The following is a 26,343-nucleotide window of genomic DNA, read 5'->3' on the forward strand; positions in this document are numbered from 1 at the left end:
TTCTGCTGTCAAAGGCCCCTGTGATTAGATTGAGCCCACTGGAAAATGTAGGATCATCTTCCTATTTGAAGGTCTGATTAGAAACCTTAATTCCATCTGCAACCTTAATTAGCCTTTGCCATGGAAACTCTTACATTCACAAGTCCAGAGGGTTAGGATGTGGACATCTTTGGGGACCATCATTCTGCCTACCACACAGGTAAGTTATATCCCTATAAAAATAATTTTAAATTTGACAGATTAAAAATTGGAGAGAATTCACGTAACTATCCAGAATTCTGCTCTCTCCCAGTAAATCTGGCCACACTAGGCATCAATAATTGGTTGGCTTAAATCTGTTAGGGCTGAGTAGCTGCCAACCCTCAACAGAGGGCATGGGCTCTCTCTTTGCCTCCATTCCCTTTCTTGTCTGCTTCATGCACACACATCACCTGCCTGGGCACTATGATATTTAAATTGGTCACTTCAGTCATAAACTATTGAATAGGATGAAACCAGGAGTCTCTGACTTTTCACAACTCATCTTTCCTTCTCGCCTAAGGTTTCCCCAGCCTTCCACCTAATCCATCAGGCTGATGTGTTCCCTCCAACTAAACTGTAACACGATCTGTATGTTAAAGGACACATGGAATTCAAAGTGGCCGGGGCAAGGCTGAACTCCCCAATCCACAGTATTTGAGAAAGGGGTGCTTTGTGCCAACAGGCTGCAACAGGAAAGACTGGAAGCAAAGCTCAATTTCAAGGTTGTTCTTTGTTACTCAAGACCAGATGTTTCTGTAGACTTTCACTTTAGCCTCAAAGCTTCTCCAGCTTCTAGCACTGGGCCAGTCACAGGGTAGATGCCCCCCAGATGTTTGCTACACCCAAAGCACGGTGTTACATCTCATCATGTAATTTCAATGAAGGTTCAATCTCTGTTAGTTTAGCAGTAATGAGGATTCACTTCTAGGAGCCACTTCTTCATGGGATAATTTAGGCTTAGGAAAAAATAAATGGGTTCCATGACCTTCAAAAAGTTTCCCAACCCTTGCCAGTTACCTCATTAAGACATGCTTCCAGTTGTTGAGAAGACTGGGTGAGGGAACGTGCAAATGGCTGAGACAGTGTGTCTCTTCACTCTGACTGAATCACACAACCAGCAAGAGCATCCTCTCATTAGCAGGATGGTCCATTGTGACTCGCATCTATGGTAACAAGCCTGCTCTGCTCTCACCCACATTTTCTTTTGCCATATTTGGTCTCCTTTAATTTTGCCAAATTTAGAGCCTGGCCACCGCTGTTTCCCAGCCCTTAGTTCTTAGACTGTTTTCCAACCTCTTTGCAGGTATCCCTTTCAAGCCTCACGACCGCCATTTGTCTTGTACATTACACAGTGTGATGGGCAGCACAGCCAAACAGCTCACTGAGGGGCGGGCATGAGGGTGAGGAAGAGTGGACAATATAACCCAACCTGTCCTCAAGTGGAGGCGTGTTCCAGTGTTACATAAAGATCAGGCACTTCCTGAAGAAGAAGCACTTCCCATACTTGAGAAGGATCCCTTTAGGAATTACTTCATTGCATAGTAAGATTCCCCTCATCATGCTTTCAACCTCAAACTCTGTCCTGTTTAATCATCTATTTTTCTAAGGTCCCATTCCAGGCATTAATTGTGCATCTTATGAAATTAGTTACATAGGTATCCTTTCTGTGGTCCAGTTGTGCCAAATGGCCACATTTGCTAAGATGCCACACCCTTGATCTTTAACTGGGATTGCTTTGGGACACTCTAAAAGCAACTCAGAGTAAATTTAAACTCGATTTTAACAGAGACAGCTATATAAAATATAGATACTAAGTCAGCACATAAGAGAATAGGAACTTCCAGGTCATTCAGCACCAATGCCTCTGATGTAAAAATTAAAGTTCAGTTTACTTCTTACAAATGAAAGAATACTGCACTTGTTTAAAAAAAAAAAAAAAAAGATGGGCAGCTCTACAACCTTTCATCTTAACCATCTGGGCCAGTGGAGGGATTACACATTTTGGGGACCTCACTATGCATTTGGAAGAAAAGTGATGTCCAGGTTCTCTAGCTTGTACCCTAAGATGTCAAGGAAACCTCCTCTACCTCTCCATAGTACTGTGAATATATCTCTTGCCCTCTAAGCCCCTTCAATATTATTGACAAAAATCTTGGAAATGGTCACCTCCTCAAACAAGGAACACTTTAGAAGCTTACAATTTTTATGTCCCTCCAGGTGGAGCTTGATTTAGAAGCACTGTAATTAGTTATCATGACTTGGTAATGGTGCTAATTGTAAGCCTTGAAAAAAGGATCTAAATAGGTTAATGATGAATTCAGCCCAGCAAGTGTATTCTCAGAGTAGTTCTTTTCTTTCTTTTTTTTTTTTTAAAGATTTTATTTATTTATCAGATAGAGATCACAAGTAGGCAGAGTGGCAGGCAGAGAGAGGGGGGGAAGCAGGCTCCCTGCTGAGCAGAGAACCCGATGTGGGGCTCGATCCCAGGACCCTGGGATCATGACCTGAGCCGAAGGCAGAGGCTTTAACCCACTGAGCCACCCAGGCACCCCTCAGAGTAGTTCTTTTCAAGGAAACACACACGCACATGCATTTTGTCTAGTTAAGAATATACAAATGTTCAGAGAAATGAGATGGGCAGTTCTTTTGAAACATAAGGATATCATAAGACCTTATTTAAGGGAGGAAAAAAGATCGGCATTGCAGAATTAAGTTTGCAGTAGGGCCTAACAAGAAAAACATTAGAAAAAATTCTTAGCTTCCAATGACTTTAAAGGGTAGGTGAATAGGCATGTACTTCTGATGACTGGAAGGTTCTCTGTTTGCTAAAACCATAAGAGGTGGTGTTATGACATGAACCATGTCTCCCCAAAATTCATATATTAAAGCCCTAATGCCCAATGTGATTATATCTGTATATAGGTTTCTAGGAAGTAACTGAGGTCTAAAGGGTGGGGCCCCGATCAAACATAAGAAAAGAGATCTCTGTCTCTGCCACATTGAGGACCCAGCAAGAGGATGGCCAGGAAGACAGCCCCCAGCCAGAAACTGAATCAACTACCACCTTGATCTTAGACTTCCTAACCTTGAGAACTGTGAGAAAATAAAGTTCTGTTGTTTAAGCCACCCAGTCAATGGTATTTTGTTATGGCAGCCCAAGCAGACTAGCACAGGTAGGATATGTATGTTTTGAGCTAGAAGTTGGGCAGAGCTGAATTTCTCTGCATAAGCAAGGAAAACAGGTGGGCAATGCAGTCAGCTCCCTGGAGGAAAGAGACTAGCCACTGAAGTCGCATTCTGTGGGGGAGGGAGAGAGAGAAGATGTAATGCAGCCTTTCAAAGGCACACAAGTATCACATAAAGATTGATGAAGGTGTGGGTTACAAGGCATGTGATGGAAAAAACCTCTTCTGTCTCTTATGACATTTGCAGTAAGGTAGTTTTGTTTTTTTTTTTTTTTTAAGATTTTATTTATTTATTTGACAGAGATCACAGGTAGGCAGAGAGGCAGGCAGAGAGAGAGGGAGAAACAGGCTCCCCACTGAGCAGAGAGCCTGATGTGGGGCTCAATCCCAGGACCCCAGGATCATGACCTGAGCCGAAGGCAGAGGCTTTAACCCACTGAGCCACCCAGGTGCCCAGTAAGGTAGTTTTTAAATGATTGAATTTTGGGTTTAAATGCTTTCTCCTACGGCAAAGGATGGAGTCATGAGTCTTGCAATGCTTGCCAAGGGGCTGGGACAGCATTACCCAAACAGGAGAGGGGATCAGTGTTTGTCACATGGGTTGTATACGCACACTGTAGAGACCATCAAACAACTTCTGGCTCCAAACAACACTGTGGGCTGCTCTTTGAGACGTTTCTTAGCTTTGACATGTCTGAAAGACATTTTGAAGAAATGAAGATCAGAAAACTGGTTCTAATTTCTAATCTTCCATTTTCTCGGTCTCTTTGGGAAATGATGAACCTTCTTTGCAACAGGTTCACCATTCAAAAAAAAATGGGAGTGATACTTACTGTTGCTCTTGTTTCTAAGATAATTGTAATAAATATGATGATAGATATAAAAATGCCTTTCCAAAAACACATTATTAATTTTGCCTTTTCCTTTTTAAGTTGAAGTAACTAGGGTCACAGATACTTGCAAGATAATAGAGAGAGATCCCACGGTCCTCTTCACCCAGTTTCCCTCAATGCTTATAAATGTTTTGTTCTGAAATTACCATGTACAGTATTAAAAGCAGGAAACTGGCAGTGGGATCATGTATGTGTGTAGTTCTGTGTCATTTTATCACACGTGTGGAATTATGTAACCACCTCCATATTCAAGATAGACACCCTTCCATCAACTCCAAGATCTCCCGGGGGCTAGCCTGCTGTAGTCACACCTGCTCCCCTTCTTCTCACTCCCTCTAACCCCTGCTAACCATTAACTTTTTCTCCAGTTTGTTATTTGTCCTTTCGAGAATGCTTTTTTCACTCAGCAAAATGCCTCGAGGCCTATTCAAGCTATTTATCAAGTTATTTGTTGATGAGTTATAGCATTCTGTGTTATGAACAATGATGTACAAGTTTTTGTGTAGACAAATTTTCATTTCTCTGGGTGATGGTAAATGCCTAGGAGTGCAATTGTGGGTCATATGTTAGGTGTGTTTAAATTTTTTTTAGACAAACTGCCAAACTATTTTCCAGAGTGGCTATACTATTTTGCAACAAGTAATGTATGAGACGTGCAGTTTCTCTGAATCCTTATCAGAGTTTGGTATCACCATTCATTTGTTAAATAAATTTTTTATACTATCAAATGTTTATACGATTTGTTCCCAAGGCAAACCTTAATGTCAACAGCTCTTGGAGAAGGCATCTTTATCTATAGTAAGTGAAACCAACTTTTGTGGTTTTATTTATTGTAAATATAGGTGCTTTTATCTCTTCTGGAGATCAAGTTCTCCAAGATTTATGAAAGATCTCGTCCAGTGATTAGGCTGGGATTCACATTTGCTTTGGGAAGGACCCTGGGGTCTAGTCAGCTATAATCTGAGGATAAGGATGTCTGGTCTGCTGGAATGATGCCCAGAATTCACATTGGCTAGGGCTCTCTAGATTGTTCTACCGAATTTTCTGTAACCAACATGTAAAGGCCACACTAGCTCAAACTATACCTGCCCTCATATGGACCCAGATTCTCCTCCCTGACACATATTATTGCATGCGAAGTGCCCTATCCTAACTTGGGCCTCAAGATACTTTGTCTAGAATGTCACATGTTGGTAATCATGCCTTTCTAACAGCAGGTACCACCCCTCATGATTGAATCTTGCACAGAAAACTCCACCATCTTTGAAGAACAATTAAACCACTATCAAAACTCCTCGGTGCAGTGGAAACTGAAGCTGTGTATTTGAGCTAATTTCTCTCAGGCTGTATGTGGGGGTTTTTTGAGTCTGGGTGTTGTCATTTTGAGTTTGTTCACAAGCCATGCCAGCCATCTAAGGAAGGATTCCCTTGGTTCCTGCCATTTTCTGAGACTGGTTCTCTAGCCTTCCTGGCCATTCTATGAGCTACTCACTAGCCTCCTGATAAATTCCTCTTCTGGTTAAGTTAGCTTGACTTGTTTTCCATTATTTGCATCTAAAAACTGCCCAATACAGAAAGGCCACACTAAAATTTAAATCAAGAACCATATGGACATTTTAAAAAGACTTTCTAGAAAAAGAATGAAATGGTAGAGCAGAGATGGCTAGTTGTCTCTCAATATCCACTCTATCTGATTTGTGTTCTCTTTACTGCTTGGTATAGAAGATTAAATTTTCTAAAACTCCCTTGTAGCTAGGTACGGTTGTGCGCTGAAGTTCTGGCTAATGAGATTTAAGTGGATTTGTGTGAGATTTCCATGGAGATTCTTAATGGCAGCACAGGTGTATCTTTATAGATCCTTCCTGCTTTGTCCTGCCCAGAATGTGGACCTACTGGATGAAATGCACTAAGAATGGTGGATAAAAGGAATTTTGAGTTAAAAGGAATTGGGCCTTTGATGGGTGGAACTACCATCCCAGTACCAGATAGCCCCCATCCAGGCTTCTTTTAATATAAAACAAGCTTGTATCTTGTTTCTGCCTCTGTTGATTTTTTTTTTCTCTTGTATCCATCAATCTTAATGTTTTTTTCTCCCCTTAGTCAATCCTAATCTTAACTAAGAGATGGTAAAGAATGGAATGTGGGATTCTGGGAGAACTCAAAGACCAGTGGTTTCCTAGGAGTCAAGAGAAAGGATGTGTTGACTTCTAGCTTCTACGTCCATATCTACTTAAAAATAAAGACAGCTATTAGGTCTGATACCAGCTGTAGTTATTTCATGCCAATTCATTTTGCTAACAACTGGTCTCATTTAGAATCCCATTTTTTTTTTTTTATTTTCTGCCTTTAAAAGCATTATTCTGAGAAGAGGTGTGCAGGCTTCAGTGGCTGCCCAAGGGATGGACGAACAGCCCAGCTGTGCGGGGTCACCCAGCACCGCCAGCAACATATGCACCTGCAGCCCTTCCAGCCCACATGTGAATGGGAAAACTATCATATTTTTAAAGCCCCTATCTCTGTTTTCAGACTGTGAGTTTAAGATCAATGTGCTTGGCACAATGTCTGGGACACAGAAGGCTCTCAACAAATGACCGCCGCCCCTCTGTTTCTGAGGAGCGTGAAGGGCAGTGGGAGGACTTGAGCACCATGATAATTGGCTTAATGCACAATAGAAGAGGCGACTCCTCCATGCCTCCAAGGTCAGAGTGAGGATGTTGAAAAGCACTTCCCAGAACTGTGCAGGACTGGCAGGGGGTGGGGTGGGTGGCAGGTGGGGGACTACCTGTACCCAAGCAGACACATGTTTCCCCAGGTGATGCACTTCCCATGAGGAGAGTGGTGGGAGGGCTGGGGGTGGGGGCGGGAGAGCTTGTGGCTCTAAGAAAGGAGGCTTCCAGAACACCTGAACAATGACACACACTCACTAAAAACATAGCCATACACTTGACTATGAGAATGCCTCATATCCATTTCTTAAGCTCTTAAATAAAGACTTTGTCGTTATTATTTTGGGGGCTGATGTATCTTCTTAACGTTTGGGGAAAACTATGTCATAGAGTGAAGGAAATCTGAGCCCAAGAGTCATTTTGTTGAAATCAAAGATTAGATGGATCCTAAAATGGAGAAATTAAGAAATAACACTGGTGTACACTGATGTATCAAGGGGATTCCCCTTGCATGTCCTACTAAGATACTTAAGCATAAAATCTTCAGTGCCGTGACATTCAACGAGGGATGGCAAAGGTGGGTGGCAAGGCTGGGGGCACTTGGCTGGGCGGGTAAGTGGGACACAACTGTCACCTGTCACCCGGAGTGGGTGCAGAATACTTGGCATGCCTTACAAGCTCTGTTCTCGCATCTTCCCCCTTCTTATCCACCTCCACAACCTTCAAATGATAAGCACGCAGCTGAGAGAATATGGTCAGGAAAAGGGGAGTATGGTCTTTTCACTCTTCCAGTTCCTTCTTCATACCCTTACCTCACCATTAGCTCCATCTGTGGAAATAAAAGACTGCACTTAGTGGCCATGCGTGTCAGGCACGGTGTAAACATTTTCCGTACACAGTGCTTGAATGCAGCAACACTATGCAGCAGTATGCCTGCTTTCTAGACAAGGAGACGGGGGACCAGACAGCCCAAGTAACTGTCCTAAAGGTGACAAAACTAGAGAATGGCAGAGCCGGCTTGGAACCAGGCATGCCTTAGATCTAATCCCATGCCAGGAACCACTCTGCCTCCTGCCAGGTCCAGAGCATAGGACACCTTCCCCCCCAAGACAGCAATGGCTCTGCAAGGTCCCTGTAACCAGCTGGGCTGGCCAGCATCCTTGCTGGCAGGCTAGAACAGCCAGGTTCTTGTTCCTTCCTCCTGGTGAGAGTGGCCCTGGGGCCTTGAAGGTGGGTCTTTGTATAGTTTGTGTCCTTCAAATATTAATTTGTCCAACCAATAACTGAATGGAAGATATGGACTTATTGGGTTCTAGGTAATCCAGGTTTTATGGTATTATTTTTTTCCTTGAATCTCTCTCATTATCTTAAATTTTTTCCTGATTTTTCCTTTCTTCTGACTCCTCTGATCTCTTCACCTGCGAGGTGAGGTTTATTGTTTGGCACTCCTCGGCTCCTTCTCCGTCTTTTCCTGTAGCTCAGAGCTCTTGCTGGACTGTGCTGATGGGTGTCCACTGCTGAGTCTGGGTGCCCATGTAGGTGAACCTGACAGCAGCAAGAGTTACCAGTTTTTGAGCACTAACCATGCCCTGGGTGTTTTAACATGACTGCCACGCATAACCCCAAGCACGATGCAGAAAATGGGATGGGAGACTGAAAAGCTTGACAAAGGTCATACCCAGAAGCAGTGTGGCAGGGATTCGAGATCAGCACTCACTCCCCCTATCCCTTCCCTTGGCCACAGTGCTTTTCCGATTACGAACAAAACGTGATACCCTTGCCTGTTTCCTTCTTCAGCCAGACAGTCATTCGACTATGACTAGACTGTGCTCCCTTCACCCTGTTTTATCATGAGGGAATAGAAATGTATTAGCTTCCCACATCACAGAACTAAAGGAAGCAGGCACATCTTGGTCAGGAATATGTGAGGTTTTAAGCCCAGACCTCGAGATGCGGCTGGGGGGGGGGGGAGCTGGGGGTGCTGGGGTGGGCCTGGCCTTCAGGGTGCCCCCAGCTTGGCCCTGGGAGGTCTGCGGTGAAGGGCGGGAGTGATGGAGGCTGTGGGGTGGCTCCAGTGCGGCAGGCAGCCCCGTGCACTCTGGGCTTTAAGAGCTGAGGCATTTTGTGCTGAACGGAGAACATTCCCACTTAGCTAATTGAATGTCCTTGCTTCGCACAGTGGTGCCCCTCAGCAGGGGACAAACCTCATCTGATGTGCACACGAATTTCAAAGAGAAAATGACGTGGGAGGGTTTAATGGAGCAGACAGTGCTGTAATCCCAGGGCAACTCCGAAGCCCGGGCCAACATGCAAGCTCTCAGCGGAAGAGGGAAAGTGCTGTGAGTCAGCAACCTGTTCCATTTTCCCCTGAGGCCCAGGGGCTTCCATTAATGCTGTGGTGTCCTGATTACTGAGGGGAGGGAGGGTGAAGGAAAAGCGTCATCCCTGTGCTATCTCTTCTCTCACAGGGATCTCAGCTGCTGGAAGGAGTGGGTCACAGGGGAGGTGGCTGGCAGGAAAGGTGATGACATTCAAAGACTGCCTCCTAAGGCTGTGTCAGAGTGGGCGAGGTAACCTTCTGTTGGGAACCTTCAGATGTTGGAGACCGTCTGCAGGGAAATCTTCATCCCCACCAGCAGCAGTGTGAAGGTAAAGCACCATCATGATCCGAGGCTGGTCCAGAGAATGCATAAGAAGTTTGTTTGGGAGTCAGAATTCAAGCCTCTTGGTACCAGGCTTAGGGTTCTGTGCACTGACAGCCACAAAACGCAGAAAGAGAACACCACAGACACCTTCTTACCTGCATCACTTATCATTTGAATTGCTTGCGGTGTGGATGCCAGTTTTTGATTCTTTCCCTCTAGCACAAATCCTGTTACTGATGTGAGATGGGCCAGTACCTGGCTCTGAGTCATTCTACGATGCTCCCAGGTTCCTCCCCTGCTGGGTGAAAACTCCATCTGCTGTCCAGGTGCTGGTGCTCAGGGGTCTCCTGAATGAAAGAGGATGGAGGCCCAGGGCCCACGTACTCTCTTTTTTCTATAAGCTGTGACACCATTTATACTAGGCAGAATTTCAGAGGCAAAAGAGAAATCTTTTCACTTTTTCTGAGGCCGCAGGGAAAGTGGATGGACTTAACAGCTCTTGTCTGTTTTAAGTAAAGTCAAAAGATGTAGAACTGGGAAGAAGACAGAGCAAGATGTCAAGGCTACTTTGTAAGTGATTCTCAGCCACATGAGTGGGGAAAGTCCTTTAGCCTGGATGAAAACAACAATATGGAAACCTAAACGCCCATTGAGTAAGTCAACCATGCCACCCATGCTCACTCTTCTCTTTGCGCCCATCTGTAGCCCCCCTCCCTGTGCATACATGGTGAAACCTCAGGGGCTTCCCAGATCGCCCCCTGGCAGAGGTAGGAAGTGGAAGATTCTCAAACCTGGCTGCAGATAACCAGCTTTAAATGGCTTTAAAAACCATCCATGCAGAATCCCCAACCCAGATAATTAGATTCGATTGATCCAGAGTAGGACCCAAGTGTGGGTATTTTCAGGGGGTAACGGAAGAGGTAAATTGTATGAAAAAATATTTATAAAAAATGTGTAACTCCCGTATGGTGACATATGTAAATCTTAAGTACCCAGCTGAATGCATTTTTATAGACGAATACTCCTGAAACACCCTCCCCCACACCAATATAGAGAACATCATCAACCCCCAGAAGCCTCAACACAGGATTTTTAAAACTAAGTTCTCTTCTTTTGAGATAATTAGAGCTCTCAAGTTGCAAGAGCATAGCAATGAACTCAGCAAGGGTATTTAAAAATCTCCCCTGTTGATAAAACTATACAGACAGGCTTGTTTGCAATAATTGTTGCTTTGGCCACATTTCTGGCCATGGAAAGCCTTCAATAAAGCATGGGTGTAACGTTTCAATATTCTGTTACTGATTTCTTAACCAGGTCATTATTTCTCAAGGTTCCTTTAACATAGAAATTAATGCCAGCCTCAGATACGCTTAATTTTGTTACATTGTCACTGGGGTTTTTTTGGTAAACTTTTTATGAATTGTTTCTGATTCACAGCCTCAGCTCTTTCCAGTTATGTATGGACTGGGCAGACCATTTTGCTATAAAAAAGAATATCTTATGTATGCTTGAGAAAAATAAAGGTGGAATTACACTCATTTTTTGTGGGTCAGCCACTAGCTGATGGTTGGTGAGTCCAGAGGCAAAATCTGGAGCCCACCATGGCTCGAGGGTAGGGATGTGTGAAAGGCAGGAGTCTGAAGAACTAAATACCCAGTGAGGAAAAACAAGCAAACAAACAAACAAAAAACAAAACCAATCAATGCCCAAGCCTGTGGAAAAGTGCAGACTGCAAAAGCCAATCTGAGTTCCGAGTTTAGGAAGACCAGGTGGAGAAATTCTACAGGAAGGGAAGGGGACCAGGAAGAAGGGACAGCAAACATCCAGGAGCCAAGGGGCTGTGCCGCCATCTGGGGTTAGAAAGAGGCTGGCCTCAGAAGGAATCCAGCTGCCTAGTGAAGCTGTCAGCAGTGACCTGCTGTGTGAGCATCTGGCAGAGCTGGCCAGTGGGGCTGCCCCTGCATCCACTTGGATGAGGCAGCTTATTTTCATTCAGACAGAGGTTGCTTATGGACTAGGGCGGCTCCAGGAGCAATGCTGAGGAAAGCTGGACTCTGCCCGGGCTCTGCATCTCCTTTTTGTCTCTTCACGCAGAGCTCCTAAGAAGTAATTCTTCTTCTTCTTTTTTTTTTTTAAGGTTTTACTTATCTATGTCAGAGAGAGAAAGAGGGGGAACGGGGACGGACAGAGGGAGAGGGAGAAACAGTCTCCCCACTGGGCTGGGAGCCTAACTTGCGACTGGATCCCAAGACCCCTAAGATCATGACCTGAGCTCAAGGCAGATGCTTAACTGACTGAGCCATCCAGGCGTACTGAACCAATTCTTTCCATGGAAGCTAAGTGGGTTTTCCATTCCAAACATCCAGCTAAGTGGGCTGGGAGCTAGTTCTGAGGGTGGCCGAGGTCTTCGGGGCCCAGACAGAGAAGGGGAATCACCTGTAATTCCTTGGATGGTGGGAGGCAACAAGCCTTATGGTGGGTGTGAGTTAGTACCTCTGGGAGGGTATCTCTGGCCCTGAACAGACCAGAGTCCAAAAAAGGAAAATCCACCACTTGTGCTTGGCACACCACACTCAACTTAAGTGTCTGGCAAGGAAAAGTTCTCTTTAGGCCAAGTAACCAATTCCTTATGCCTTCCTTGTTATTGTTATATACAACATTGATTTGCATGTAACTTTATAGGTTTATTAAAAGAAAGAGTGTGACATACATGAATTTTGTAACTCAATAGGATAAAGCAAATTACAATGAGTTCAAATACTAAAGTTTACATCTTGTCTTTGATTTTAACAGTGGATCAAATTCATTCAGAGTTGTTCCCTAACAAACCTAGGCTTTATAGCCAAAATTGCTCTGTTCTAAAACAAAAGCAGGAAAAAAAGAAAATGATCCAAAGGAAATTTTTGAAATCTAATTTTTCACCCAATGATCAATTAGATTTTAGGTTGAACAAAGAGTGAGTTTTTAAAGTCCACATGTGGTTTTAATTCACATAGTATTCATAATTTGCAAACTTCAACATGTTTGCTCTCTTTCTCTCTCACACAAATAAACACAACCAGAAAACCTCCCCTCCCCTTTGTCTTATTTATTGGATTTGATTCCTGGATTCTATGAACCTCTCCTTGCATTTCAGTTTGTGGGTGAAGCACTTGTAAGTTTCTGGCTTCTAAGCAGGACAATGCTGACTGCCCAGAAACAGGAGACCTTAAAGTGTTCAGAGGTGGCAGGAACAGCTTAGAAGAAACTCAGGAGGGATCTGGGCAGCAAGGACAGTTGAGTCATCTCTTAAGTTCTATAAATAGATGTTCCATAACAAGACAGGATGCTTCCTGCTCTCATCCCAGTTCTCAGCTGCCAGCAGAGGTGGGCTGACATGGGGTTGAGCTTTGAACTAGACCCAGAGGGGACGAATAAAGGCACATGTATGTGCCTGATGTGTATGATAGTCCCCAAAACAATGGTAAGTCATGCTGCCTTCTATGCCGATTATGACCTGTGTCTCCCCTCATGTCCATTTGGGTGGGGAGCCTAGAGTTGATAGCACGTAGAAAGCTAATGAAAGTGATCCCTTGAAAAACAGCAAAATGCAGCAATATTCCTACAGGACCCTTGGCATGGTCTTACCTTCTACAGATCTCTGTACAAGGGAGAAAATCCTAGATATACAAAAGGCAAAAACTTGATCATGACAGTGTTGTTCTCAAACCAGCACTGACAAGACAGGAAAGGGACAGAAGGGAGGCTGAAGTCAAAGAAGGTGATGCCTCGTTCATGCCAAGCCAGCCTCTTACCGTAATGCGGGATGATGGCCCAGGCCATGGCAGATGCGTAGATGCCGCCAATCATCCAGAACATGCACAGCCAGCTCAGATGCTCCCCCCGCTTCTCTCGGGCCAGCACTTCCGCGAAGTAGGAGAACACCGTGGGAATGGCCCCTCCGATCCTGCCAAGAGCGACAAAGACTATGTGAGATCAGAGCCAGGACAGCTGTGGGAGATGCAAAGGGCAGAACCAAAGCAAGCTTTAGCAACACACACTCTCTCTCCACCCCAGCATATCCAGGGATGTATATTTTATATCATTTTATAACTTTAATATTATAATCTCTGTTAAATACAGGTTTATTATCCCTCCAGGACCTGTAATTCAGGGATGCCACCAAAAGGTGGCAGTGGTGCCCTAGTCATGGGATTTAAGAGCTTACCCTTGCTTAAGGATCACAGGGGTTTCTGCTTCGGTTGACTGAATGTTCTACATATTTGCAAAAATTACGGTATTGGGTCTAATCTCGTGAATATTTTAATGAACTCATTTTTAAAAAGAGGTACTAGGATATGTCCTAGTCAAAGACATGGTGACTTTAGAAAGAGCTTCAAACACTTCTGGGAGGCTGTCTGCCATTGGGCTTACTTGTGGCTACTCTGTGGCAGCTGGACCTGCAGTCCGGTCAGCCTGTTGTGCTGAGGGACGCAGGCCCAACCAGGTTGCTTCTTGGACCACTCTGGTCTCGACCCAGTAGATCTCACTGTTGCCCAAGTACATGAGTATGTATGCGCACTGGTTGAATCAAATAAGGCGCCACTGGTTTCCATACCAATAGAATGGGGTACAATGCTTCCTTCTGGTAGGGTAACTATAAGACATCTTGACATGAATAGTGACTTCCATTCAGGTTAAGGCTTCTCCAATGAGGGTCTATGGAATAAATATTTTGTTCCTTCTAGGCAGATGGGCCCTAGATCTCATCTGCATTTCAAACAGGTTTTGACCCCCAAGTTTTAAAAAACACAGCCTCAGAAGTAGGGACGTAAGAGAAAACATTACTCACCATCACCCCAAACTGTACATGAATTCTTAAATTTTGGGGGAAGATGTACAACAATACATGAGAAGTTGCAGAGAAAACACCTAGCAATACATTTTTAAAAATATGTGCCGATTCCTTTACGCTCAGATTTTTGTAAGGTAAATTGCTATTGACATTTTATGTCAAGAAGTAAAACATGGGGACGCCTGGGTGGCTCAGTTGGTTAAGCGGCTGCCTTCGGCTCAGGTCAGATCCCAGCGTCCTGGGATCGAGTCCCACATCGGGCTCCTTGCTCAGCGGGGAGCCTGCTTCTCCCTCTGCCTCTGCCTGCCTCTCTGTCTGCCTGTGCTCACTCTCTCTGATAAATAAATAAAATCTTAAAAAAAAAAAAAAAAAGAAGTAAAACATGTATTTATGCAGTTAGCAATAACTGATTTCCTCAAAGCCTTTAATATGATAAAGAAGTATTGGCAGTGACCTTAGCAAATGAAATTTAGAGAAAGGCCTTATCTGTAGCCAACTGGATGCCCCAATCCAATTGCAGGATCCATCATGTCATTGTGTATCAAATGGTAGGTCAAAATATAGCACTACTTCATTCATTTGCCCCTGCCTAAAGTGACATGATGGTTATCTACTGCTAGACATGGGCATATCAACTTAGGCCAACGCTTTTCAATCTGTGGGCTATGAAATTAACTTAGTAGCTATAAACAGAATTTTTAAAAAATTGAACTAGAAATGAAAAGAGTTAAGCACAACTAAAGTAATGAGGATAAATATCATTTCATGAAACTTTCGCTTTCATTGTGAAAATATTTATAATGTAGAAAGTACACATGTATATGCATATATGTGTCTACATATAAATTTATATACATGAACAAATAAATAAATATGTATAAAAATGTATATTGGATTGCGATGTGTTTCTTCATGGGAATTGCTGTTCAAAGACTTGAAAAAAACACTAGCCAGAAGCATCTCTATCTGTTTGCCTGGGCTATGAATGTGGCGTTCTACCTAAAATTCCTGGAGCCCACATGACCTCAGATGCAGCACGTGGCCATTTGGTGCCATCACACTAGGGGGAGCCAAGCAGTCCAAGGTCATCAAGTGGACCCCTCCACACACAAGAAACAAAGGCATGTATGTGGCAGGCAGTCAGAGCCGGCTCTATCCCACACATCAGACTCGCTCAGTTCTCTGCCCAGCTTCTCAAGGACCAGAAACCATGGACAACTAGCTGAATTTTAAAATTCCACAAAGCCCTGAACAGATTTAAATGGTTTCATTACAACACACAATTTTAATAGGAAATCAAACAGCTGTGTCATAAATCATTTAATGCTACTGCTTTTTTCATTTGATGTGAAGAATCTGTTTCTCTGCACCATAAAGCCCCAGGTCCCATATCTATGCCTTCATTTCTTGATGCATAAAAAGAGTCCCAGTTTTTACTGACTTTCCAAGTCCTAATTAATGCTTCATCAGGATTCTGGACATTCCATACATAAGAGCTATCACTCCCATTTCATGAAGGCACAGTTGCATGTAAGATATGCCGGGCCACTCGGAAACAAGAGAAATGTACTCTAGGACGCCTAAAGTGACAAGTGGAAGATCATAGACTTGCCTGTTGGCTTCACACAAACTATTGTTGTGTAAAAGAATACCAGCTTTTAGGGGCATATAAGCAATCCAGCTGGTTCTGAGTCAATGCCTCTTTTTCAAGGTGTTATTTTTGCACAGATGTCCCGCAATATGTTTGCAAAGCAGATCGCAAAGAACTCTAATACCAATGGATAAATGAGTCTAAAGAATGAGTGAGGGGTCTCTTCAAATCCTTTGCAAAGTTCTTCAGATTCAGAGCCCTACAAAACAATGTAGGCATTCATATTTCTCACTGTAGGCTGATCACCCATTTTAGGGAAAACATTGCTCCTCGTGTTACTGTGATGGGCTTTAAGCAGAAACAAACATTACAGCCTGCTGTCATGTTAAATCTTACTAGTGTTTTATATGTTGGCAGAGATCGTAAATGTTGTTCACACTAGACTGAAGGTCCCTTGAGGGTGAGGACTATATCCCATTCATCTTTGAATCCCCATTATCTGGCCCACTGGACACACACTCGGTGCATCTCAAGAGAGTTGTATTTCTCTGCTGATGGAGGTGCCACTCCAAACAGACTAGAGTAACTTGCTCTGAGGACCTAAGCATCTCCCGCGAATGGAAACACACGTCTGATGTTCTGGGTCAATGTAATCATAAGAGAAGTTATGGATGCTAGAATGGAGGTCCCGGTAGCAACAGAACCCCAGAAGAGTTCTTGAAATCATGCTATGTCTGAGTTGCACAGTCACCTCATGACCAGATGCCTTGGTGAAAAGAGCTACTTGGAACCCCTGGGCATAAGACTGTGCAATCCTCTTCGGCACTCCAGGGACTCCTGAAATCCCTGATACCTTCCAGAAAAGTGCTACAGAATGCTATCAACAATAATAAAAATTTAGATAAGAGATGAAGCATACGTTTTCATGTCTCACAATATGGTTTTGTTCCTTTAAGTACTGAAGATAGGAAAAAGCTGCCCCCCCATTTTTATGAGTAAAAAAAAAAAGAAATGTTTCTGTTATTATTCTACATCAACATTTCAGTATTTTGTGCAAGGGCTATACATTTCCTGATCTGTTTTATTGTATCAAGATAAAATTTCTGAGAATACATGAAGAAATAACAAATATTTGGCCGTTCTTGAAGTCCCACGTATCAGTGGTTCTTAAATACAGTTGAATATGTTCTCCCCTCTCCCAACAGATATTTGGCAATGTCTGGATACATTTTTAGCTGTCCAACTCAGGAGGTGCTACTGGCATATAGTAAGAAGAGCCCAGTGATGCTGCTAAAAATCCTAAAATACAGAAGACAGCTCCTCAGAACAAAGAATAATCCATCCCAAAATATTTATAGTGCCAAGGTAGAGAAACTTTTGTAACAGGGATTTAATATGGAAAATATCCTTTGTTTTATACTAAAAATTCATAACATAAGGCATGAAATGGTTATCTTTTACATTACCTGATATGTAATACATCTCTAAATCCAGTTAGCATAGAGATCTTTTTATTGTTCATTATTTAATGACCAGTTAGCTACTGTTGAAATTTTCTCAAGTTCATTTTTGATGGAATGTTTACATAATGAAGCCACCAGATCAGGGTGGTTTATAAAGAATTTTTCTCAGGATCAGATATTAAGTCTATTTTATTAACTGTCAAAGAGGGTTAAATCTTAATTATCTTTGGTAAAAGGAGGCATAGAGGGAATAATAATTGAAATCCACACTCTATAGAGGTGGAAGATTAGCCAGATACAAAATAATTAAACTGATACAACTGAAACAGAACACTGATCTTTGAAATTTCAGAGTTGGAGTTATTTTCAAGTAAGATTAAGGTTACATTTTCGCAACTTTAATTATAGAAATATAAAGAAACTTAAAAATGTATTAAAACACATTCTAGAATAAGTTGGGACCACTCTCCAAACCCATTCTACACACATATGCACACGCATGCACACACACACACACACACACACACACACACATCCCACCTACATATGACTCAATCCTAGGCATCTGGTGAGTGTCATGAAGCGTATTTATTTCCCTCAATAATCTAAGGCAAATTCACAAGTGGGATATGGTGTAAGGCAAAGGGTGTGTCGGCTTTACAGACACAAATACTCTGTTGGGAATGTGAGACACATAAGTTGAAGTCCCTTTAGCATAGCAGGATGAAAGAGAATGCCAAATATTTCTGTCTGCACGAACTTCACAGAGACTGCAAATTTCACAGCCACACCTCCTATTACTTGGGTTCAGACAGAACTCTGGTGGACTATGTTTGTCCCTGTACCAAATCATACTGACTTACTCTGGCTATTGAGACTAAGATAGGGAAGGGCTCAGGGTTCTGCTGTGAAAGAGGGAGGCTGTGGATAAAAAAAAGTAGCTGGGGGGGCGCCTGGGTGGCTCAGTGGGTTAAGCCATGCCTTCAGCTCAGGTCATGGTCTCAGGGTCCTGGGATGGAGCCCCGCATCAGGCTCTCTGCTCAGCGGGGAGCCTGCTTCTCCCTCTCTCTGCCTGCCTGTCTACTCTGATCTCTCTCTCTGTCAAATAAATAAATAAAATCTTTAAAAAAAAAAAAAAAAAGAGTAGCTGGACTTAAAATAGCTTGAAACATGACAGTTCAGAGGAGAAACTGTGGGATGTCGGATGACTTCTTGTCCCGAGGAGGGGTTCTCCTGAGTGATTCTGTTCTGCCGTAGTGGGCATGTAACAAAGAATACTTTCATTCTAACTTATTTCACCATGTGACTGTCAGTCTCTCACCTCAATCTTCCGTCTCCCGTTTCCATTGGGAAATGGGGCATTATGCCAGGACAGAATTAAGGAGGAAGTTGAATATGCATTGTAAAGTCACGTGTTCTATACTGATAACAGGCAAAGGGCAAAGTCTACCAAGAGCTGACTCTGACGGCTTTTATTAAGATGGGTATTATGGGTTTATAAAAAGAACACTGAATGCTGTAGTCTATACTGGGAATCACAATTACAAAAAAGTTGCATGAAAATATCCTTTTAATCCTCACTCAGAATCAACAAAAAAGGAAAATCAACACTGAAATGCCAGGCAAATTGCATAGCAATTCAGAACCAATTCACTACGTTTTAAATTGGACCCAGAAATAAACAATTAAAGCACCAGCCCAAAGGAGGACTTTTCAGTGACTTCCTTTTCACGAAAGTAAATAGACTATCACAGAGGCTTAGAGAAAAGAACACAGATCTGTCTCTGAACGGGCTGGTTTGCACAGAAAAATGAGATTGCAGTATTGATTAGAAGGTACCACCTGTTCATGATGAGTACTCAAGACAGAAACAGGAGAACACTTACTGGTACCTGAACCAAACACCAAATCAAGAATGGAAATCTCCCAGACCCAGTGGCAGTGCTAAAGGATGTGCCGTCTGGGTAGCTTTAGTTTCCCAATGTCCAAAGCCACAGATTAAAAAATCATATTCTTTGATAGGGGCAGTTGTTATTTCCCAATATTGTATGAACTATGGATAGAACAATTGGTAGAAACTTGATTATTTTAAAAATATTGAGATGTAAATACACAGTGTGGGTAAAAGTTGTGTTTCTAGGAAAACAGCTTCAATACAACTTCCCTAGCCCTTGTTTGCAATCAGGTTGGTGCCCTAAGCCGCCAGACCTACAGATTAAAAAATCATATTCTTTGATAGGGGCAGTTGTTATTTCCCAATATTGTATGAACTATGGATAGAACAATTGGTAGAAACTTGATTATTTTAAAAATATTGAGATGTAAATACACAGTGTGGGTAAAAGTTGTGTTTCTAGGAAAACAGCTTCAATACAACTTCCCTAGCCCTTGTTTGCAATCAGGTTGGTGCCCTAAGCCGCCAGACCTACAGATTAAAAAATCATATTCTTTGATAGGGGCAGTTGTTATTTCCCAATATTGTATGAACTATGGATAGAACAATTGGTAGAAACTTGATTATTTTAAAAATATTGAGATGTAAATACACAGTGTGGGTAAAAGTTGTGTTTCTAGGAAAACAGCTTCAATACAACTTCCCTAGCCCTTGTTTGCAATCAGGTTGGTGCCCTAAGCCGCCAGACCTACAGATTAAAAAATCATATTCTTTGATAGGGGCAGTTGTTATTTCCCAATATTGTATGAACTATGGATAGAACAATTGGTAGAAACTTGATTATTTTAAAAATATTGAGATGTAAATACACAGTGTGGGTAAAAGTTGTGTTTCTAGGAAAACAGCTTCAATACAACTTCCCTAGCCCTTGTTTGCAATCAGGTTGGTGCCCTAAGCCGCCAGACCTACAGATTAAAAAATCATATTCTTTGATAGGGGCAGTTGTTATTTCCCAATATTGTATGAACTATGGATAGAACAATTGGTAGAAACTTGATTATTTTAAAAATATTGAGATGTAAATACACAGTGTGGATAAAAGTTGTGTTTCTAGGAAAACAGCTTCAATACAACTTCCCTAGCCCTTGTTTGCAATCAGGTTGGTGCCCTAAGCCGCCAGACCTATAGTAGTCACAGCAGCACAGTATGCCACAGGGAACAGGTCCAGTCATAGATCAGGATTCTAATGCTGTCTTTAAAAAAATTAATCAAGCTCTTGAGAGAGCTGGAAAAATCCATTCCCACAGCATCTACATGGTGTCATCATGAATAAAGATAGTAATGATCATTAAGATGATCTGTAAGAAATGATGACAAAAACCTGTAGACTTCTCTAGACACTTGCTGTATGTGTCCACTCATCCATTCCTCCACTCACCTTCTCACCCACCTACCATTTACCTATCCATTTCAACCCTCATCCCCACCCACTCCAGGCAAACTCTGGGTGAGGTACAGCACAGTTGCTGAAGATGTAGGCAAGAAGAACCCAAGTTCCTGCCCTCAAGGAGCTCACAGTCTTTTCTGACTCTAAAGAGTACATATGGTTCATTTTCCCACAATTACGTATTGTAAGTCTGGAAGATATTTCGCCCTGTTACTTCTCTGTTGAGACCAACAGCACCTTTGCCAAAGGGCATACTGGGAAATAATGTGTGCCCCAAAGGTCAAGTTCTTTGTTGGAAATTCTCATAAAATGCATTGTCTAAGACAGTGTTTTTTTTTTTTTTAAGATTTTATTTATTTCTTTGACAGACAGAGATCACAAGTAGGCAGAGAGACAGGCAGAGAGAGAGAGGAAGGGAAGCAGACTCCCTGCTGAGCAGAGAGCCCGATGCGGGGCTCGATCCCAGGACTCTGGGATCATGACCTGAGCCGAAGGCAGAGGCTTTAACCCACTGAGCCACCCAGGCGCCCCAAGACAGTGTTTTCTAATAGAAGTACCATGTGAGCCACATGTATAACTTTAAATTTTCTAGAAAAGATATTAAAACAAAGCAAAAAACACCCCAAAACCTCAAGTGAAGTTAATTTTAATGTATATTCATTTAACTCAATATATTCAAATATTGTCATTTTAACACGGAATCAATATATAAATTATTAATGAGGTATTTTGCACTCTTTCATACATGCTAAGTATTCGAAACCAGTGCTAGGTATTTTGCATTTACAGCTCATGTCAATCTGGCTACGTTTCAAGTGCTCCGTACCTACACGCTGCCTGTTGGAGAACACAGACCTAAGGAAACAAGGACCTCCTGTTTACGATCTGGGTTTGTGACTATTTTAAAAAGATTAAAGGTAATGTAGTCTTTTCTCATCTTTCATACTGGGAGAGCTCTCCATCCTAATTCTCTGGGTCAGAAAACTTCCTGAATTGATCCATCCAAAATGTTTATTTAGTGCCTATCGTGTATGTCCTGTGAAATCAGAGATACTTCTTGTTGAATCTGAGACAGCACAGCCTGGTGGTCTGAGCATGGGTTCTGGCACCAGGCTGCCTGTGTATGACCACAATACTTACTGTGTGACCTTGGACCATTACTTAACCTCTCTGTGCCTTAATTTCCTCCTCTAAACCATGAGGTTTAGAGGAGTCAGTATCATAAAGTGTTTAGCATCTCTCATAGGGCAAGCATATATAGGTGTTTGATAAAACACATTTTGAAAATTTTGAAATGAGTCTGCATTTTTCAAATATGATAAGGAAGTAAAACATATCCTAGGAGAAAGACTGCTTTGAAGGGAGAACCTCATAGTTCAGAACTAGACTAAAACTCAGAAGACTGGAGGATCTATTGAACATTTGGAAGCCACTTAATCTACCTGTGCCTCTATTTAAAAAAGCATAATAGGGGCACTTGGGTGGCTCAGTCGGTTTAAGCATCTGACTCATGATCTCAGCTTAGGTCTTCATCTCGGAGTTTTGAGTTCAAGCCCCGCATGGGATTCCACACTGGGCCTGGAGCCTACTTTTAAAAAAGTGTACTATTTTTGCACACCTTTTTATTAAAAATGTTGTGGGCCTAAACATGCTAAATATAAAACACTGAAAGATTCCAATTAGTCGGGAATCATTTTTACAAAGCCAAGGTAATCTGGTTATAATATGATTAATAGAGGGATATAGCAAATAGCTATGAAGTATACATTTGTGAGGCTCCATTTGCAGAGGGAGAAATGACTCTTTGTTCATGATGATATACAGATACATAGAAATTTCATTTTAATTTCTGCTGCTGTCATATTTTTCCCCTGACCTTTATGCTTAGCTGTGCCAGGCCCTCAGTGAGAAGCTCCCAACTCTGACATTGCCCAGCATCTGAAGCATTACCATTCCCATAATTAACAGTGACTGGAAACAAATAATTTAATTCTGGGGCAAATGAAAATGAATCAGTGGTGTCAACTCTATTTCCCATCTTTCTAATTTTCTGTAACAAAAGAAGAGAGGGGAAGTGTCTGTTCCCTGGTGTGAGATTCACTTAGGAAAGCGAGAGACAGATGAATAATGGGTGATGCCTTAGTCCTCACTCACGCTGTTGTCCCCGCTGGAAAATCATTCGTCATACTGAATAAATATTTAAAGCCCCACAGAATACGGCAGCTGGACATATTTATGTTTCTAACAAAATATACTCATGACTTGGTGTGGGAAATTAAGAGGAAAGCACATTTAGAGGCGATGAAACCATAAACCCAGGTAGACCTCGGGCTAAATGAAGCACTCCTTTGCAGTCTCCCTTAGATGCAGTAACAGGAATTTAACACAGTGCTGCTCCTGATGCTTCAGCCATGAAATAAGACAGAACAGCTGGAAACCTGTGGCATTTGCAATAAAACCAGCACAAAGGCATTTTGATCTTGGATTCATAATGTGGTTGAGTACAAATTTGCTAGTTCAAAAGGACTTAGTTGTGACTTAAGTCCTAGCTGTGTCTTCCTGGTTCCATCACTGCACCTTAATCTGCAAAATGAAGGCTCTGTCTGTGACCCAGAAATTCTCTTCCTCCTCTGAAACTCCCAGCATTTGGAACTGGTGGACAGGAGCTGTACCAACATGGAGATTCTATCCGTAACAATGTCTATTCCAGTATGCATTCTGGAACTGGGAAATAATCACAGGATGGATTCAGGGACCCACTGGACCCACTCTGAGATGGGCCTGAGCTACAACTCCATGATCACCCAACCTCCATGAGCCCCTACACCAACTGGTGGACCTCAGTGACATTTTAGGTCTCCTGGAATTAGTGTCAGTTCAGAACCGGTGAGCCCCCTAAAGTCTGATTATCTCCTTTCCCTCTCGGAATTGCTACCCTAGTAAAAGGTTGTAAGTCCCTTGGGAAAGGCTGAGTGAAAGACTAAGGTATATAGTTTCAGTGGTGTCTGGGGGTTCTGCCTCAAGGGACCCAGCCTCCCCTTCATTTGAGGAGTTCTGGGTCTGCAGACTGCAGTCGAGTCTCGGAATTCACTGAGGGCCATGACACTCATGAGCCTCATGACTTTTTATGATTCAAGTTAAACTTTCATTCACTTGACCTAGAATTCTTCTGTTTATACAGATCAAGTAAGACTTCAGCAAACTTCCCATCTATTTCACTTCTGGCAACAACACCACGATCAACTAGCCAAAGCCATATAGGTCCACCCCTCGCAGGACCGGTGTCCTTTACAGTAACCAAACCTGCCCTGCCTTGAGCAAACAAACCTCAGCATGTTGGAATTTACAGTGCAGAGGAGGAGAAAAACAAACGCATGAAAAGCAAGTATTTGCAAGGAGGGCTGGTCTTAAAATGGGCCTCTCCGGGGCCCTGAGTGCTAAGGGCTCTGGGAGAAGAACCTCTGAAGCAGAAAAGATGGCAAGAGCAACACTCCTGGGAAACACATGGAGCACTGATGTGTCTGAGGCCAGGTGCCCGTACCAGAACAACTCCGGCATTTTGAAGCCTTATTTCCTTGGCCATTCAGTTTTACTTAATTTAAAACCCCAGATCAGATGTGGATAGAGGGAGCTCTTAACTAAGTAGAAAAAACAAGATCTCTGGAGAAAGCAGAGCCTTGGCTGAGACGCCCCAGAGGTTCAGAGACAGCGTGTCCAAATGGAACTCTAGGGCTGCTGAGAAAAGCCCTCTCTCGTGGAGACAGTGCCTCATGTGTTGTGTACAGGTGACATTACCCATAAACTCGGATGAGGAAGAGAGATAACTTTCTTCATTTTCCTTAACAACATCAGTCCTCAGGTTCCCTCAGCGCCTGGATCACACAAAACCCTGAGTGTTTTGCCACCTGGGCTACCCCCTCAGCTGCACCCCCAGCCTTGGTAATCTCCATCTCCTCTCAAAAAGAAGAATCAGGCTAACAGATACATGAAAAGTTGCTCAGCCTCACTCATCAGCAAGGAAATACAAGTCAAAACTACAGTGAGATACCACCTCATGCTAGTCAGCATGGCTAAAATTAACAACACAGGAAACAAAGATGTTGGAGAGGGTGTGGAGGAAAGGGAACCCTCTAACACTGTTGGTGGGAATGCAAGCTGGTGCAGCCACTCTGGGAAACAGTATGGAGGTTCCTCAAAAAGTTAAAAATAGAGCTACCGTAGGACCCAGCAATTGCACTACTATGTATTTACCCAAAGGATGCAAAAATACAGATTCAAAGGGATTCATGCACCCCGATGTTTATAGCAGCATTACCGACAATAGCCAAGCTATGGAAAGAGCCCAAAAGACCTATGGAACGAGCCCAGTTGATGAATGGATAAAGGAGACACACAATGGAGTATTATTCAGCCATCAAAAAGAATGAAATCTTGACATTGCAACAACACAGATGGAGCTAGTGTATTATGCTAAGCGAAATAAGTCACTCAGAGAAAGACAAATACCATATGATTTGACTCTATGTGGAACTTAAGAAACAAAGCAGATTAACAGAGGGAAAGGGGAAAAAGAGAGGGGAAACAAACCATAAGAGACTCTACTACAGAGAACAAACTGAGGGTTCATGGAAGGGAGGTGGGCGGGGGATGGGCTAGATGGGGGATGGGCATTCAGGAGGGCAGGTGCTGTGAGGAGCACTGGGTGTTGTACATAAGTGATGAATCACTAAATTCTACCCCTGAGACCAACACTACACTCTATGTGAACTAACTAGAATTTAAATATGAACTTGACACAAAAATACATAAATAAAAATAAAAAACAAAACAAAACCCAAAACAAGAATCAGTCTGGAAAGCCCAAATGACCTTCCCAGGGTCCCCAGTAAAGGGCAGGGGCAGGGTGGACTTGGATTTCTGGACTCCCAGTCTTGTGCCAACTTGGCAAAGGCACGGTGCATTAACCTCTGGTATCACAATTCATGGAGGCTAGCTGAGCTAGCAAGACACAGTCTGTGCTTTGCCAGGTAGATTACATTATTTAGAAGTCAGCAGCCCTGAGCCGCTGGCTGAAGAATGATTTGTCTGCGACGGGGAGGAGGATGATATCATGAATATACGCAGGCAGTCTCTGCTTCTGTCCTGCCCTTGAATTAACTTCTAGACAGTCCATTAGTTTAGGAGTGTTCCGCAGCCACCATAATGGCCCTTTTCTCTGCAGTCAATTGGGTTGACCACATCACAATCCAGAATTGGCAATTAAAACTGCCGTAATAATTTGACCACACTCCGGTACCTTTGAGTTTATGGATATCACTGAAATTTCCTCGATAAAACTGTAAATGGAAAGGACTGGAAAGTTCAGAATATAGGTCATTAGCTTTTTCCTGACACCCTAGAGGTATTACGTAGGTAAGAGAAAGTAAAAGGAAGGGTTAGCCTTTCCTGATGGCAAGAATGTCTTATCCTATGGACCCTCAGAATCTGGTCTTTTAACAAATAGCCCCAAATAACACATGTTCTTCCTCAGGCACCCCAATTCAGTGCTGTAGCCCCTTGATTCCATGATCTGAATTACTTCCCCAGGTCACCCATGTTATTTTGGCAATCTCACACAGAGCTCTGAGCACCAAGGGAAAGCCTCCCTTCTCTATTATTCATTACAAAGCAAATTATTGATTTTGATCTTTTTTCCCCCTAAGGA

General features: G+C 42.8%; 1 protein-coding gene across 1 annotated transcript in view; it reads right to left on the minus strand.

Annotated features, from left to right (window-relative positions):
* Positions 1 to 26,343, minus strand: part of SV2C (synaptic vesicle glycoprotein 2C) — a gene marked incomplete at both ends in the record, with an annotated part of 159,575 nt that overhangs the window by 80,145 nt on the left and 53,087 nt on the right. Inside the window, one exon of the mRNA XM_080804288.1 lies at positions 13,205 to 13,356. Within this exon, the coding sequence (XP_080660414.1) occupies positions 13,205 to 13,356 (152 nt within the window). The remainder of the gene's footprint in view (positions 1 to 13,204; positions 13,357 to 26,343) is intronic.

Source organism: Martes martes, assembly GCF_963455335.1.
Source record: "Martes martes genome assembly, chromosome: 5".
Lineage (NCBI taxonomy): Eukaryota > Metazoa > Chordata > Mammalia > Carnivora > Mustelidae > Martes > Martes martes.